Source organism: Macaca nemestrina, chromosome 12 (genome assembly GCF_043159975.1).
Source record: "Macaca nemestrina isolate mMacNem1 chromosome 12, mMacNem.hap1, whole genome shotgun sequence".
Taxonomy (NCBI): Eukaryota; Metazoa; Chordata; class Mammalia; order Primates; family Cercopithecidae; genus Macaca; species Macaca nemestrina.
The window spans coordinates 14,379,454-14,398,201 of record NC_092136.1 but is presented as its reverse complement, the minus strand read 5'-3'; the positions used below and the strand labels follow the sequence as shown (position 1 = coordinate 14,398,201).

The following is an 18,748-nucleotide window of genomic DNA, read 5'->3' as shown; positions in this document are numbered from 1 at the left end:
GGTTTACATCATTTGGATTCACAAGAAGGACCATGAGATAACCACTGTGATAGCTCTAGGCTGTTCTCTTGTAGGCTTTTTCTTTTCACATGTCTATGTGTTATCTACACAGAGTTTGGTTCTTTTAATATTTGTGTGTATGTTGAGTATTCTTTGTTCTTTTAAATAAAGGTAAGACTAGACTTTCTCTGAATATGCTATTTTGCAACTAGTATTTTTTCCCACCAAAGATGGCCTTCCAGATCAGCACATAAGTATAAACATTTTTAATGTTTGCATAGTGTCCCTGCTTAATATTACATAGAGTAACTGGGTCATAATTATTTAATCAGTACTCAAAAACATAGTATGAGTCCAAAAAATGTTCACTAATTTGGACAGAAAGATTGTGTTATGGCAAGTTAGGAGAAACAGGATATGTGAAAGTGAGGATTTCAGAGGAACCTCTACAGGTCACCATCTTAGGGAAAAAAAGACAAAATAAGGATTGGTAAACTGTAGAATATTTAAATTTGTTACCACCAAAGCTAAAAGTACAATTTGTGCAGAAGGAGTTACTGATGTAGCTAAGGCTATCCTACATCTATGCTCCAGCTTCCAGGACTCCTCCCTATGCCAGAGATATTAAAATAACAGAGCAAACAACAACAACCTACAAATAAAGGAAGTAAAATAAATCATAATACAAGGCAAGGCCACATGTAGTCTAGCTAAGCCCATCTTGAGGGAAGGTCCAGGGAAAAATTTGGAAAAAATTATAGGACAGGCAACAGATAAAGGTATGAAGTCATAAAAGAAAGAATTTGAGCAACATATTAAAGAGCAATACTGGTAACGGCCCTGGGTGTGCCTGCCTACCAGACACCCAATCTTGCAAGATCGACATTAAAAGTCTTGCTTCCACTGTTCTTTGTGTCTCCAAGTCCATTCTTTGACTTTCAATGGGTGAATGTGTTTCTTGCAATCACTTTCTAAAGAAGGCATAAATGAATATTGCCGCCATTTTCGAGCCTCTGTCCCTGTGATCCACCTCTAGCCTACACGCCTTGTTCTGACCAAACAGAAAAGAAGGTTGAACGCCAGGGAATAAAAAAGCATGGTGGACTTCCATTCCAAGACGGCTGAATAGGAACAGCTCTGGTCTGCAGCTCCCAGCGTGACTGATGCACAAGATGGGTGATTTCTGCATTTCCAACTGAGGTACCTGGTTCATCTCATTGGGAATGGTTAGACAGTGGGTGCAGCCCATGGAGGGTGAGCCAACGCAGGGCAGGGCATCACCTTGCCTGGGAAGTGCAAGGGGTTGGGGGATTTCCCTTTCCTAGCCAAGGGAAGCCATGACCGACTGTACCTGGAAAAATGGGAAACTCCCACCTAAATACTGCACTTTTCCAATGGTCTTAGCAAACAGCACATCAGGAGATTATATCCCGCACCTGACTCGGTGGGTCCATGCCCAAGGAGCCTTGTTCACTCTAGTGCAGCAGTCTGAGATTGACCTGCGAGGCAGCAGCCTGGCTGGAGGAGGGGCGTCCATCATTGCTGAGGCGTGAGTAGGTAAACAAAGCAGCTGGGGAAGCTCAAACTGGGTGGAGCTGACCACAGCTCACCCAGGCCAGCTGCCTGTGTTGACTCCACCTTGGGGGCAGGGCGTAGCTGAACAAAAGGCAGCAATTTCAGCAAAGTCTCAATTTCAGGTGGAGAACCTGAGGCCAGAGAAACTAAGGGATTGTCCCAAGATAGCATAGCTTGCTGGTAATACAGCTTGATAACAATAAGTTAAATACATGTACATATTTGTATTTCTGTGGTATCACTTATAATATCTCCTTTTTCATTTCTTTTTTTTTTTTTTTTTTTTTTTTTTTGAGACGGAGTCTCACGCTGTTGCCCAGGCTGGAGTGCAGTGGCGCGATCTCGGCTCACTGCAAGCTCCGCCTCCCGGGTTCCCGCCATTCTCCTGCCTCAGCCTCCTGAGTAGCTGGGACTACAGGCACCCGCCACCGCGCCCGGCTAATTTTTTGTATTTTTAGTAGAGACGGGGTTTCACTGTGGTCTCGATCTCCTGACCTTGTGATCCGCCCGCCTTGGCCTCCCGAAGTGCTGGGATTACAGGCTTGAGCCACCGCGCCCGGCCTCCTTTTTCATTTCTAATTGTCTTTATTTGGGTCTTCTGTCTTCTTTTCTTGGTTAGTCTCACTAACGGTTTATCAATTTTTGTTTATTATTTTTAAAACCAAATTTTTGTTTCATTTATCCTTTATATTGTTTTGGGGTCGCTATTTCATTTAGTTCTGCTATAATTGTTGTTATTTCTTTATTTCTGCTAATTTTGAATTTGATTTGATCTTGCTTTTCCAGTTCCTTATTTAGAATTGTTATTTTCTCTTGCTGAGTTGATATTTTTGTTTCATTTATCCTTTATATTGTTTTTGGTCTCTATTTCATTTAGTTCTGCTATAATCATTGTTGTTTCTTTATTTCTGCTAATTTTGAATTTGGTTTGATCTTGCTTTTCTAGTCCCTTATTTAGAATTGTTATTTTCCCTTGCTGAGTTGATACCTTTATCATTATATAATTGCCTTCTTTATCCTTTTTATTGTTTTTAATTTAAAGCCTGTTTTATCTAATTATAGCTAATTCTGCTTGCTCTTGGTTTCCGTTTGTGTGAAATATCTGTTTCCACTGCTTTACTTGCAGTCTGTATGTGTCTTTACAGATAAGATGAGTTTCTTGTAGACAGCTTATGGTTAAGTCATGTTTTTTTAACCCAGCTTACCAATGTATACCTTTTAAATGTGATGTTTAGTTCTTTTATGTTCAAGGTTAGTATTTATAGGTGAGGTTTTGTTCCTGTCATCTTATTAATTGTTGTCTAGTTATTTTATACATTCTCTTTTCTCTATTTTTTTCACTGTGCGTTTCTGGTTTTGTGGAATTCTGTAGGGTTGTCATTTGATTCCTTTCACTCCCTCCTTTGTATTATTGCATTACCAATGAGTTTTATGTTTGTGTGTTTTCATGATGGTAAATACCATTCTTTTGCTTTCAAGTTTAGGAATCCTTTCATCATTTCTTCTGTTTCCTATCTAGTCGTGGCAAATTCTACCAGCATTTGCTTGTCTGGGAAAGAGCATTTCTCCTGAAGCTTAATTCTTGCTGTATATAGAATTCTTGGCTACTAGTTTGCTTTTTTTCTTTCAACACTTGGAATATGTCATTTCACTACCTTCTTACTGGCAAAGTGTCTGCTGATAAGTCTGCTGTTAATTCTGAAGTAGTTTCCTTTGTAGATGACTAGATGTTTTTCTCTTGCCAATTTTAGAATTTGTTCATTCATTTGATTTTAGACAGTCTAATAATAATATGCTGTGGCAAACTCATTTAGGTGTTGACTTTTCTGGGGATCACTGAGCCTCTTTTGTTCAGATGTCTAAATTTCTTGATAGACTTGGGAGGTTTTTATACATTGTTTCATTAATAGGTTTCCTGACCTTTTTTCCTCGGGAATACCAATAATTTATTATTTCAGTCATTTTAGATAGTCTCAAAAGTCTTGAAGGCTTTGTTTATTCTTTTTTATTTTTGTCTTACTATATTATATTTTTAAAACCTATCTTTAAGTTCTGATTCTTCCTTCTGTTTAGTCTGTTGTTGAAGCTTTCAAATGTATTCTTGCAATAAAGTTTTCAGTTCCAGGAAGTAAAGTTTGTACTTCTTCTCTCTACTAGCTATTCTTGTGACATATAAAGAGTCACTTACATATTCTTATTTCTATCTTCCTTACAGAAATAGCAATATCTACCCAAATGTTGTTCTTACTAATGTAAATGTGTTGCCTCATTTATCACCCTCTTGAGGGCCTCTTTGATTTCCTTGTTCCTCAAACTATAGATCAGAGGGTTTAACATGGGGATAAGGACAACAGAGAATACTGAGAGCACCTTGTCCTGCTTCATGGGGTGGCTAGAGCTAGGATGCATGTATACAGAAATGGTTGTGCCATAGAAGAGAGCCACAGCAGCCAGGTGGGAGGCACAGGTATTGAAGGCCTTGGCACGACCTTTGGTTGATGGTATTTTCAGCATGGAAGCTACAATGAAACCGTAGGACAAAAGGATAACAAACAAAGAGCCCAACCCAACAAAAGTAGCTACCAGAAAAAGAATCATTTGGCTGATAAAGGGGTTGGAGCGAGACAAGGAAATAATCTGAAATATGTTACAGAAGAAATCTTGAATGACATTTGGCCCACAGTAGTAGAGATTAAAGCAAGGGACTGTATGAACTAAGCTACTAAGGAATCCACTCCAATAGATTCCAGCTACCATTTTCCAACAGATACCAGGGACTATGATGGCTGAGTACTGCAGGGGGCTGCCAATGGGCACACGTCGGTCACAGGCCATGAAGACCAAGAGGCAGCACTCAGCCAGACTCATCCAGGCCCCCAAAAAATACTGAGTGGCACAGGCAAGGAAGGAAATTGTCTTCTTGTCTTTTAAGAAGTCTGAAAGCATCCTTGGGCTGATGGTAGAAGAATAGCAGATATCTATAAATGACAGGAAACTGAGAAAAAAGTACATGAGTGTGTGCAGGTGAGAGTCTATTCTGATGAGGATGATAAGACCCATGTTCCAAATCAGGGTCACATGGTAAATCACCAGGAAGACTGGGAAGAGGATGAGCTGCAGCTCTTTTTCATCTGAGAGTCCCAGCAGAACAAACATGGCCACAGAGGTGTGGTTTCCACTCACTTACATGGATCCTCTTGGTGCCATCTGCTGAGAAAGAGGAATGAGAAGGAAATGGGTTTATTCCCAGAAAAGAAAAAGAAACACTATTTTTTTCAGTCATGAAGCTGGCTAAATATAAAACCTTGAATCATCAATGTTGAGTTAATTTTTGTCTTTCATATATACAATCATGAAACTTTACTGAAAAATTTTTAGATAACTATCATGCTGTCTTTGGGGACAAAGACAGTAAATAAGCATAATTAGTATGATACCACCTAAAATGTCTTAATTTCTGTGTTCCTGTTTTACAAATACATGAGACTTTGAAGATATGCTAAATTAAGAAAATTATGTCATTTCTCTATACAGCTGACCCTTGAACAACATGGATTTGAACTATGTAGCTCCACTTATACATGAATTTCTTTTCAATAAGTACAGTGGAAAATATTTTAGAGATCTGCAACAATTTGAAAAAACTTCACAAATAAACTACATAACCTAGAAATATAAAAAATACTAAGACAAAGTTAGGTATGTCACAACCACATAAAATATATACAGATATCAGTCTATTTTATCATTTGTTATCATAAAATATACAAAGATCTATTATAAAAAGTTAATTTTTAAAAATGTATAATGAACAGAAATTTATTGACTCACAGTTCTGGAGGCTAGGAATTCTAAGATCAAGGGGCTAACATCTGTCAAGGGCCTTCTTGCTGTGTCATACCATGACAGAAGAGCAAAGAGAGGGCAAGAAAGAGAGTAAAAGAGGGCCAAGTTCCCCCTTTTATAATGAACTCTCTCCCTTGATAATGGCATTAATCCATTCTCTCCACCTTCATGGCCTAATCAGGTTTCATTGGGCCTCATCTCCTAATACTGCTGTAAAAAGTTAAAATTTATCAAAACTTACATACACAGACACTTAACCATTCATGGTGCCATTCACAAATGAGAGAAATATAAACAAACATAAAGATTCAGTATTAAGTCATAACTGTATATAATTAACTGTGGTACGTACTGTACTGCTGTAATAATTTTGAAACTACCTCCTGTTGCTATTGCAGTGAGCTCAAGTGTTGAAAGTATCTGCTTAAAGTGCTTTGTGAGGCTAGTTATCCTCACATGGGAACTACATCTCTCCAAAAAAATGTGTATAGCAGTAAAAAGTTATCTCACACGGTTCTCAGATATTTTTCATTGTGCTTAGTACAGTATCATAAACCTTGAATAACACCATGGAAGCAATACAAAGTGCTACTAGTGATGCTGGAAGTGCTCCCAAGAAGCGGAAAAATAGTCACGACATCACAAGAAAAAATTGAATTGTTTGATATATATCACAGATAGGTCTGCAGCTTCAATTGCCTGCCATTATAAGATAAATGAATCCAGCACAAGGACCATTGTAAACAAAAGTAAAGGAAATTCATGAAGCTATCACTGCAGCTACTCCGGGGGGTAGAAAACCCTTGTACCTTTTGTGAAATACCTTTTTATCTCATACTGAAAATGTAACTTTTATGTGGGTACAGGATTGCTATACAGAAGGCATACCTACAGACTCTAATATGATTCCAGAAAAAGTGAAGTCATTATATGACAGCTTAAAGCCAAAGAAAAGTGAAGAATCTAAAGCTGGAGAATTTAATGCTAGTAAAGAATGACTGGATAATTTTCAAAAGAGGTTTGGCTTTTAAAGTGTCAAGATAACAGGAAAAGCAACTTCTGCCGACCAAGAGAAGCAGATGAATTTCCAGACACCATTAAGAAAAAAGTCATTAAACAGAAAAGATACCTGCCTGAAGAGATTTTTGATGAAGACAAAAGTGCCCTATTCTGGGGGGCTGGAAAATGCCACAAAGGACATTTATTAATAAAGAAGAGAAGCAAGTATCAGGAGAGGCTAACTTGACTGTTTTGTGCAAATGCAGTTCAGTTTACGATCAGGACTGCCCTTATCTATAAAGCTGCTAACTCCCGAGCCTTGAAGGGAAAAGATAAACACCAGCTGCCAGTCTTTCAGTTGTACAACAAGAAGGTGTGGATAATGAGAATGCTTTTTCTGGACTAGTTCCAGAATGGATGCTTTGTGAAGTCAGGAAGTACCTTGCCAGTAAGGGACCTCCTTTAAAAAAATATATTTTGATATTGGACAATGCCCCTGACAACCCAGAACCCCATGAGTTCAACACCAACAGCATCAAAGTGGTCAACTTGCACTCAAAAACAATGTCTCTAATTGAGCCTCTAGATCAGGGGGTCACAGTGACCTTTAAGTCTCATTACTCACGATACTCTATGAAACGATTGTCAACACTATAGAAAAGAACCCTAACAGAGAGGACATTATGAAAGTTTGGAAGAATTACATCATTGAAGATGCCGTCGTTGTTACAGAAAAAAACTGGAAGCCATCCAGTCCCAACCAATACATTCCTGCTAGAGAAAACGGTGTCCAGCCATTGTGCTTTACTTCACAGGATTTATGACAGAGCCAACCAAGAAAATCATGAAAGAAACTGTGGACATCTAATGATAGTGAGGGGGGTTTCAAGATATGAATCTCAGAGAAATTCAAAAGCTAATGAACACAAACATCAGAGGAATTAACAAAAAACAGCTTGATGGAGATGAGTGCTTCCAGACAAGTGCCAGATAATGAAGAAGAAGACATAGAAGAAGCATTGCCAGAAGACATCTGACATTAGACAATCAGGGAGGATTCCAATTACTCAAGACTGCTTTTGACTTCCTTTATGACACGGACCCTTCTATGATACGAGCCTTAAACTAAAGCAAATGGTATAGGGTTTGACACCATATAGAAACATTTTTAAAGAAATGAAAAGGGGAAAAAGTCAGGCAGAAATTATGATTTATTTTCATAAAGTTACACTGAGTGAGCCTGCCACTCCTGTCTTCCCCTCCATTTCCTCCTCCTCTTCTACTTCTGCTACCCCTGAGACAGCAAGACCAATCTCTCCTCTTACTCTTCCTTCTCAGCCTACACAAGTCAGTATTTCTAAAAACCCCTATGCAACATCAAGACAATGGAGATAAAGGTCATTATGATGATCTATTTCATCATAGTAAATATTTTATTTTGAATGAATAGTAAGTACTTTATTTTCCTTATTACATTCTTAATAATGTTTTCCTTTAGCTTACTTTGTTGTAAAAATACAGTATAAAATACATGTAATATTTTAAAATGTGTTAATTGACTATTTATATTCTTGGTAAGGCTTCCAGTTAACAGTAGGCTATTATAATACAAGTTTTGTGGCAATCTAAAGTCATATGCAAATTTTTGACTCCACAGGGAGTCAGTGCCCCTAGCCCTTGCATTTTTCAAAGATAAACTGTATGGTGAAATAGGATGACTCTGCTCAAGCATGACTCCACTATTCACCCAGTGCTTCAAGAAGACCTTGGATCATCCTGGGCCTCATATGTAGAATGAAGTACTTTTTTTGCCAGTTTTTAAGTTTCTTTTTTATATATATATATACACACTTTAAGTTCTAGGGTACATGAGCACAAGGTGCAGGTTTGTTACATATGTATACATGTGCCATGTTGGTGTGCTGCACCCATTAACTTGTCATTTACATTAGGTATATCTCCTAACGCTGCCCCTCCCCCCTCCCCCCACCCCACAATAGGCCCCAGTGTGTGATGTTCCCATTCCTGTATCCAAGTGTTCTCATTGTTCAATTCCCACCTATGAGTCAGAACATGCGGTGTTTGGTTTTCTGTCCTTATGGTAGTTTGCTCAGAATGATGGTTTCCAGCTTCATCCATGTCCCTACAAAGGACATGAACTCATCCTTTTTGATAGCTGCATAGTATTCCATGGTGTATATGTGCCACATTTTCTTAATCCAGTGTATCACTGATGGACATTTGGGTTGGTTCCAAGTCTTTGCTATTGTGAATAGTGCTGCAATAAACATACGTGTGCATGTGTCTCTATAGCAGCATGATTTATAATCCTTTGGGTATATATCCAGTAATGGGATGGCTGGGTCAAATAGTATTTCTAGTTCTAGATCGTTCAGGAATTGCCACACTGTCTTCCACAATGGTTGAACTAGTTTACAGTCCCACCAACAGTGTAAAAGTGTTCCTATTTCTCCACATCCTCTCCAGCACCTGTTGTTTCCTAATATTTTAATGATCGCCATTCTAACTGGTGTGAGATGATATCTCATTATGGTTTTGATTTGCATTTCTCTGATGGCCAGTGATGATGAGCATTTTTTCATGTGTCTCTTGGCTGCATAAATGTCTTCTTTTGAGAAGCATCTGTTCATATTCTTTGCCCACTTTTTGATGGGGTTGTTTGTTTTTTTCTTGTAAACTTGAGTTCTTTGTAGATTCTGAATATTAGGCCTTTGTCAGATGAATAGATTACAAAAATTTTCTCCCATTCTGTAGGTTACCTGTTCACTCTGATGGTAGCTTCTTTTGCTGTGCAGAAGCTCTTTAGTTTAGTTAGATCTCATTTGTCAATTTTGGCCTCTGTTGCCATTGCTTTTGGTGTTTTAGACATGAAGTCCTTGCCCATGCCTGTGTCCTGAATGGTATTGTCTAGGTTTTCTTCTGGGTTTTTTTGGTTTTAGGTCTAACGTTTAAGTCTTTAATCCATCTTGAATTAATTTTTGTATAAGGAGTAAGGAAGGTATCCAGTTTTAGCTTTCTACATATGGCTAGGCAGTTTTCCCAGCACCATTTATTAAATAAGGAATTCTTTCTCCATTTCTTGTTTTCGTCAAGTTTGTCAAAGATCAGATGGTTGTAGATGTGTGGTATTATTTCTGAAGGCTCTGTTCTGTTCCATTGGTTCATATCTCTGTTTTGGTACCAGTACCATTCTGCTTTGGTTACTGTAGCCTTGTAGTATAGTTTGAAGTCAGGTAGCATGATGCCTCCAGCTCTGTTCTTTTGGCTTAGGATTGTCTTGGCATTGCAGGCTCTTTCTTGGTTCCATATGAATTTTAAAGTAGTTTTTTCCAATTCTGTGAAGAAAGTCATTGGTAGCTTGATGGGGATGGCATTGAATCTATAAATTACCTTGGGCAGTATGGCCATTTTCACAATATTGATTCTTCCTATCCATGAGCATGGTATGTTCTTCCATTTGTGTGTGTCCTCTTATATTTCATTGAGCAGTGGTTCGTAGTTCTCCTTGAAGAGGTCTTTCACATCCTTGTAAATTGGGTTCCTAGGTATTTTATTCTCTTTGAAGCAATTGTGAATGGGAGTTCACTCATGATTTGGCTCTCTGTTTGTCTGTTATTGGTGTATAAGAATGCTTGTAATTTTGCACATTAATTTTGTATCCTGAGACTTTGCTGAGGTTGCTTATCAACTTAAGGAGATTTGGGGCAGAGACGATGGGGTTTTCTAAATATACAATCATGTTATCTGCAAACAGGGACAATTTGACTTCCTCTTTTCCTAATTGAATACCCTTTATTTCTTTCTCTTGCCTGATTGTCCTGGCCAGAACTTCCAACACTACGTTGAATAGGAGTGGTGAGAGAGGGCATCCCTGTCTTGTGCCAGTTTTCAAAGGGAAAGCTTCCAGTTTTTGCCCATTCAGTATGATATTGGCTGTGGGTTTCTCGTAAATAGCTCTTATTATTTTGAGATACATCCCATCAATACCAAATTTATTGAGAGTCTTTAGCATGAACGACTGTTGAATTTTGTCAAAGGACTTTTCTGCATCTATTGAGATAATCATGTGGGTTTTGTCTTTGGTTCTGTTTATACGGATTACATTAATTGATTTGCATATGTTGAACCAGCCTTGCATCCCAGGGATGAAGCCCACTTGATCATGGTGGATAAGCTTTTTGATGTGCTGCTGGATTCAGTTTGCCTGTGTTTTATTGAGGATATTTGCATCGATGTTCATCAGGGATATTGGTCTAAAATTCTCTTTTTTTGTTGTGTCTCTGCCAGGCTTTGGTATCAGGATGATGCTGGCCTCATAAAATGAGTTAGGGAGGATTCCCTCTTTTTCTATTGATTGGAATAGTTTCAGAAGGAATGGTACCAGCTCCTCTTTGTACCTCTGGTAAAATTTGGCTGTGAATCTGTCTGGTCCTGGACTTTTTTTGGTTGGTAGGCTATTTTTTATTGCCTCAATTTCAGAGCCCGTTATTGGTCTATTCAGCAATTCAACTTCTTCCTGGTTTAGACTTGGGAGGGTGTATGTGTCCAGGAATTTATCCATTTCTTCTAGGTTTTCTAGTTTATTTGTGTAGAGGTGTTTATAGTATTCTCTGATGGTACTTTTTATTTCTGTGGGATCGGTGGTGATATCTCCTTTATCATTTTTTATTGCATCTATTTGTTCTTCTCTCTTTTCTTCTTTATTAGTCTTGCTAGTAGTCAATCAATTTTGTTGCTCTTTAAAAAAAAAAAAAACAGCTCCTGGATGCATTGATTTTTTGAAGGGCTTTTTGTGTCTCTATCTCCTTCAGTTCTGCTGTGACCTTAGTTATTTCTTGCCTTCTGCTAGCTTTTGAATGTGTTTGCTCTTGCTTCTCTAGTTCTTTTCATTGTGATGTTAGGGTGTCAGTTTTAGATCTTTCCTTCTTTCTCTTGTGGGCATTTAGTGCTATAAATGTCCCTCTACACACTGCTTTAAATGTGTCCCAGAGATTCTGCTATGATGGGTCTTTGTTCTCACTGGTTTCAAAGAACATCTGTATTTCTGCCTTCATTTCGTTATGTACCCAGTAGTCATTCAGGAGCAGGTTGCTCAGTTTCCATGTAGTTGAGTGGTTTTGAGTGAGTTTCTAATCCTGAGTTCTAGTTTGATTGCACTGTGGTCTGAGAGACAGTTTGTTATAATTTCTGTTTCACCTGTGAAGTCACTTTTGGTAAAGTTTAAAAGCCAGAAATATTGGCCATTTGGCCTAGCAAAAGTAGGATAACAAGAAATATAAAAGGACTTTTATTTTTAAGAACATTGTGGTTAAAATCAGCTTAATTAAATGCAGATATCCAAGCTATACATACACTTAAAAAGTCTTTATGTTTTTTCTCTTTTTGAATCTTGTTTTCCTGGAAAAACGGTTTTTTTCTTCTCAGTTGACTGAATTATTTCTACATTTTGCCTTCTTGCTGTTCTTGATGCCCACACAAGAAAGCTTCAGATAGTTTCTAAGTTTCCATTCTGGGAAAAAACCTCTCTTTTCCTCATGGAATCCTGGGAATTGAAAGCAGATAGATCTCTCAAAATCTAAGGCTCTGTTTGATTTTACATTATGTTACCTGACTTTTTTTTACTTTTGGGGTATTAGGTATTACTTTGCATTATGAGAGAACATTGATGTGTAATAATTAAGTAGGAAGTATACTTTTAGGGATATTTAATGGCAGGTATGGGGGAGATACTCAACTCTTTGCATGTTTGGATTAGAGAAGCATGCTCTTGGTCACCTACAAGGTATAGAACTATCCCTACCCCACACTGAGAAATAAGACTCCCATGGGAGATGGGCTGATTCCCTCTTTTTTGGGATCGAGGATCTGATATAAAAATGAGACTCTTAATTTTGGGAATCTGTTTTTGCCTTCCAGCTGTGTCTGCTTATTAGGCCCTAGAAATTGCATATTTGCCTAGCCATTTTCCTCCATGGACTCCACCTTGAAGCCAGTAATCCAACTAAGAAACTTAAATACTGGCAAATGAAAAATCTTACAACTACTAGATCATCTTTCTTTCTCTGCATTTATATGTGTTGTGTGTGTGATATTTATGCAAAAGAGCTCAAATTAATTGGCTTAAAGAAAAAAGGCACTTAAATCAAATATTCTGTCAGAAAAATTAAAATGAATGCCTTTTAGTTCATGTGACTTTAGTAATCTTTGGGAAATAAAGACAGTTTTAAAGATTATTGGTAAAATAAAAATGTCTTCAAAATTTAGACATTTGATCTAAAGTAGATCAAGTATTAGGTTTGCTAAATGCTTTAAGGTCATAAACTGCTTCTCTGACATTTGGAAATTGTTTAATTTACCTACCTTGCAGCCATTAGACTCTAGATAAGACCTGGGGATGTGTGCAATTAGCCATGCCGCTTAGTTATGCAAAGAAGGTTATAAACAAAAGAGATTTCATGTAAGAAAGGATCTTGTATGGTAAGTTATTGTCCTAAAGTAAAATGACTGTTTGTTTAAAAGAAGGGATGTTTAGGACAAGTCAGAAAGTCCAAGCATGTTGTAGATGATCTGTATAAGTCATGAAAAGGAATTTATTCCAGAAATGTTGTACAATTTACCGTTTATTAGGCCTCTTAAATGCTTCATAAAATGCCACTATGACTCATAACTATACAACTTTCCTGCTTTACAGCTAAGTAAGGCCTGGGGACATGTGGTGTTAGCCATGCCCCCTAGCTATGCTGGAAAGAGTCAGACTTTATCTGCATTTCTGACTGGTGTCCCAGGCTTCACACCCACTGCATAATTAAAACTGCTTACTAACAAGGCTTTTCACCACAAGTAAAAGTTGCTAAGAGTTAACAATATAGCATATATTTGAGACTACTGAACAAACAATTCTATACACAAGGGGTGAAACAAAAGTAGAATATACTTTTGGTAAAAGATTATAACAAGGCATGGGAATATGGATTCCTTGCCTAAGTTTAGAGGGTAAAAGATTGTTTTAAGTGAGATAGGAAAAACCTAAAGGTTTGAAGAAGTTGTGAAAGGTTTATAAAAAATTAATCGTAAAAGAGATTCTGTGTGTGAATATATTGGCTAAAGTTAAAGGGGTATTATTCCGTTTTTTTGTAAATTGAACATTGGAATAAAAGCACAACCTGCTTTTCTTAGAGCACTGAGCTGATTTTTAACCAATTTGTAAATTGTCATAAAGTATTTATCAGAATCTCACCTTATGGTCAAACTAATTAAGATTAAATAGATTTGTTTATAAACTTTTATTAAAAATTGAGGTTGACATTAATAGTACACTAATGCAAGGGTGAAATTTGGCTTTCTCTCTTAAACAAAATTTCATGTAATATTAATAAAAGAATAATGAAAGATTTTTGTTTGCCTTTTGAGTAAACTACAGGAAAAAGATGGAAAAGACAAGAAACAGATTGTTTTGAAAGCTAAATCTTGCTTCTATCAATGAGTAATGGTTTTTGCCTTTTTAAAATTTTTGAGTTATGACTTTGCTAACTCAAAAATGAATGACTTATGGTGATCTGGAATTCTATTTCATAATATCAAATATTGTAAACCTTTAACATATTTGATAAATGTCCCAAAATCAAATTTCTGCTTCAAAATTAAGTTTTTTTAACCTCTAACTTTGTGATGTTACAGAGGGCCCCTGAAGAATCCAAAAGAAAGATAAACAGAATTATCTGACATGTTAAGTTACATGGGAGGCATTGTCAAAATAAAAAATAATGTTTAACTTCCTTTGGGTTATATTTAGTGAATGATATTAATATATGTTCCAAAATTGTATGGTATTTCTAAAATTCTAATGTGTCTGAGTATATGCTATTAATCACAATTATGGTTATTATGTGTAGTTATTGAAGACCACAGAAATAACCTAATTTCTTTGTCAATTATGTCTTTCACTGTGACTATTTAAGCTCATTTCCATAGTTAATTGCTTGATGCTGATGCCGTTTTTGAAAACTTCACAAGTGTGCAAAACCCTAGAATATGGTGTCTTTTAGGAGGTTCATGAAAGGATGGAAAAGACCCTGAAAAGCACTATTGAATACAGGTTTCTGGCTGCTAACCCAAGTGAACAAAAATTAATTGAATACCAAGAAAGTACTTTGCCAGATAAATCAGCCAATACTGAAATTGTTTAGATATGCGATTTGAACAAACTCCATGATCTATGTCAAATTACCTACAATAACCCATCAGTTATCAGTGCTATGCACCTACATTTGAGAAACAACTGGTATTCAAGAGGACTAAATTCAATGATAATCTTGGACTTATGGAGAACAAGGATGTCACCTTGTCCTTCCTGAGTCCTTAAAGCTTTTGTTATTAAGAGTTCTGCATTCCATGACTCATCCTGAAAAAGATAAAATAATCCAAATTAAATACATATTGGTGTGGTGACTTCTAAATTGCTAAAATATTTTGTGACCAATGTTTGGTTTGTCAAACCCATATTCCTTGGAAGATAATCAAAGCTTCAGGTACATTTGGCTGCCTGATGGACCATTTAAACATATATAGAAAGACTTCATTCAATAGTCATTTTCAATGCATGTTTTCCAGTTGAATAAAAGCTTTCCCATGCAGGAGGTCTGATGTTATAACAGTATATTATTATGTCACAGTATATTCTCACAAGGTAAAGAAAGATTTTTATGATTTACTGACTGGGAACAATCAACCTCTTCACAATATAGAACCTGAAGATTGGATCTTCTGAAAACATCAGAAAAAGACTGCCCTTGCCATCCACACTGCAGCAAACTTTGAAACCTTGAACCTTGGGTTAATAATCTCACAACTGAGAAAGGTCCCTCCACACTCTTGGAACTTTACATGCATTGGAACCCTTAAAGTAACACTAACTGGGAAGCTTCTCCTCAGAAGAAGATGGCATCCTTGATGTGAACAGCTTCTCCTGAGATCATGGATCAAGACATCTGTACTATAATGATACTTATTTTTGAATATTTTCCTTGCTTATGCCTCCATGAACAATAGAAGTGACTAGGGGGTCAGTTGTGTGCATTCATGGGGTATATTTTTATTTGTAAAGGATTTTTGCAGCCAGTCTTTTACATGGATAACTTTATACCTTGACAGAAAAAAGATAAAGGCCCCAATGTAGGTGAGAAATTTTCATGGTACATACATTGCCCCATAATCAGTCAGAAATGGAACATTGGTTCAATCCTCCTAACCTACATCATGGGCTAAAGAGAACATTGCCAGGAGGCCTTCACTCTTCTAGAAGGGCACCAATTGTTAAGTCCTTTTTCCCATGGTTTGAAGTAAAAAAGGAAATGGTTAGAAATGTATCCCTCATGATAGGCTCTACAAAAGATTCTACTGTAAAGGCTATCACTACACAACAGACTTTACATTCTCTTGTGAAAGTTATGCTAAATAGTAGAATTGCTCAGATTACTTACTGGCTAAACAGAAGTATCTGTGCAGCTGCTGGCATTTGTGGTCTATGGAGAAATACCCCAAATGTAGATGATAGAGATTCAGCTGTAGGGGATTAATGAAGAGACTGCTTGCTTAAGTGAGTGAACTCTAGCTAATTCTTTGATCTACTTGATTTCAGGTAGTTTGGTTTATGGGGACTCTGAGAAATAAGCATACTCCAAAATCTTGGTATTGTCCTCCTGATAGTCATAATAGCAGTCTCCCTTGTGGGCTATGTTCTCTCAAAAGTTTTCAATGTTTGCATGCAGCCATCTCTGGAATGTCTCTTCAACTGGAATGATAAGAGCTGACAGAAATGTGTGCCCATGAGGACACTGTAACCTATGAATGACATGCTGAGACCAGAAACCAAAACTGATGGTAACTGAGAGTGGAGCTAAGGCCCTAAGTTTTGTCACACTCTCACCTACATGAGAACCTGACCAAAAAGGGGGACTTTTTAAACAGAATTATGGGAGCCATTGTTTTTGACTGAGCTCATGCAGTAGGCCCCAAGAAACCAGACCAAACCAAAATGGAGTCACTCATGCTAAATGTGACATAATCAAACTAAGACTTTAAGGAAACACGTAGATCCTACAACAGACAAGGTTTTGTTGCTGTTTTGTTTTGTTTTGTTTTGTTTTTTCATGTAAACAGGACATTCCACAATAAGGGGGAACCCTCTACTGAGTCCTTGTTCCTACTTTGTAAAACCTACTCTTTTATTGTTTCCCAGTGGGTTTCAATACCAAATAAGTACATTTACAACAGTGATAGTGACATCAATGACTAAAGTTTCAGTCAATCTTTCAAAATTGAGAAGATAACCAAAAGGGGGGAATTATTAAATCAATTTTGGCCTAAAGCTGCCTCCTAACATATTTTAAGTTCAGCCTAAAGATTTTTCTGTAAATTGTGAACTATGAAGGGTGGAGGTGTAAATAGACCATAGCCCACACTTGTGCCAATCACTGAGTTTTGGCCAATCAAGTATAGCCAACTGTTCAAACCATGTTCAAATAAGGCAAACGCTGATATGTAACCAATCTAGTTGTTTCTATATCTCACTTTTGTTTTCTGTAGGTCACTTTCCTTTCCTTGTTCATAAATCTTCTTCCGCCACATGACTGTGCTGAAGTCTCTGAGCCTACTCTGGCTCAAGAAGCAGCCCAATTAATGAATTGTTCATTGCTCAATTAAACTGTTTTAAATTTAATTTGGCTGAAGTTTTTATTTTATCAGGAGTCAAGGAGGAAGAACTGAATAAAGTGGGCAGGAAAGTTTGAAAAGATAAATAATATTCAGCCACCCCCACCTGCCAAGCATGAACACTTTCACCTCCTTCCTCCCTGCCTTACTAGCTCTTTATCTTCCGTCTCCAGATTGAATAGGAAGAGATGAAATCCTTGTTTTCTAGCCCAAGACACTAACAGGGATTAAGCCTATGTCATTTGCTCTTTAAAGTCTGACTTTTCTTTCAGAACACACTGGACATTATATGGGAAGAAAACTTAGGGACTGGGCTATGGAGAAGACCAAAGAGTCTGCTGCAATATATTAGCAAATAAATTCTCCTCATACTTCTAACATGAATTTAGTCTTTGCTTTATCCCATCCAATCTTCCTGTTAGAAATTTTACTTAGCTGTATATAACAAGATAAAATGTTTGAAATATCATGTAGCTTTCTACCTAATATTCTTTTCCCCCTATCTCTAATCATTTCTTTTCTCCCAGGCAGGTAGGTTGTTAGATTCTCAAGCCTCAGAGAAAAAATTTGACAGCAAAAGGCAGTTGAATTAGAAGTGATAAGACCAAAATCATGAGTGAGTCTTCAGAATGGCTTACAGACAAAGCCTGAGACACATCACAACCTTCACCCAGGTTAGGAGACACCAAAAGCAGAGAGCCTCTAACTTTGTTTTGTTCCAGGTCTTGGTTGGCAGGCAGAAACTTAAGAAAACAGGGTCGTGGGGGCTTCCAAGTAGACATGTGAGTGGTGCAGTTTCCTGTGCAATATTCAGGATGGGAGAAACGGAACAATCTCCATCTAACCAAGGGTGGCTTATCAGAGTTATCGGACCTAATAAATCTTGAGGATAGGAATAAACAGAAATCAGCAGCAACTCATTTGTGATTTAACAGCTGGTATCTGATGAAACAATAGATATTTTCAGAGTTGCTAGTATGGTGAGATCAAGGATCAGATGCCCCCAATACTCTGACATAATTCAAGTTCTACAGAACTTAGACATAAACCTGAGGGATGGAGAAGAAAAGGAACTTGAATTGATTTTTTTCCCTCAGTGGAGGAAAAAGGAGAGCATAAAGTAAAAATAGAGTTATGGAATGATGATGAAAATTACATTTCTTGAATACCAGAATTTGTAGGTTGTCAAAATCCCTTGAGTGCTTATATAAGTATTATCATTTTCCAGATGCATTATAATAGACCAACTGACTATACCTCAATTTATTTAACCATTTTCTTCTATTTTTGTTTTAAGCCACAATGTTTTGTAGTAATTCTCTGTACAGTAATAGGCAATTAACATCCCAAGAATTTAGATAACTTATTCAAAATGAGTCCTATTTTTGTGATTCTTGGTATATATTACAAAATTAATTTTAGACTCAGGAATCTTTTATTTTAATGGCAGAAAAAAAGAACTTAAACTGAATGAAGCATTAAAGTGAATCTTTTAGCTCATAAAACAGAGGTATTCAGAGAAAATTTGATCCACTGGCTCAAACAGTATTACCAAATATCCAATTTCATTTATTCAGTTTAGTATGCCTTATGCAGG

General features: G+C 37.1%; 1 protein-coding gene across 1 annotated transcript; it reads right to left on the bottom strand.

Moving 5' to 3' along the window:
- Positions 1-3,822: 3,822 nt before the first annotated feature.
- Positions 3,823-17,067, bottom strand: LOC105464657 (olfactory receptor 5A1-like). The gene is made up of 3 exons (XM_011712702.3): positions 17,011-17,067; positions 14,707-14,842; positions 3,823-4,757 (listed from the first exon to the last, which is right to left on the bottom strand). Exons 1-3 carry the CDS (start codon positions 17,065-17,067, stop codon positions 3,823-3,825), a joined length of 1,128 nt encoding a protein of 375 aa, XP_011711004.3.
- Positions 17,068-18,748: the final 1,681 nt, after the last annotated feature.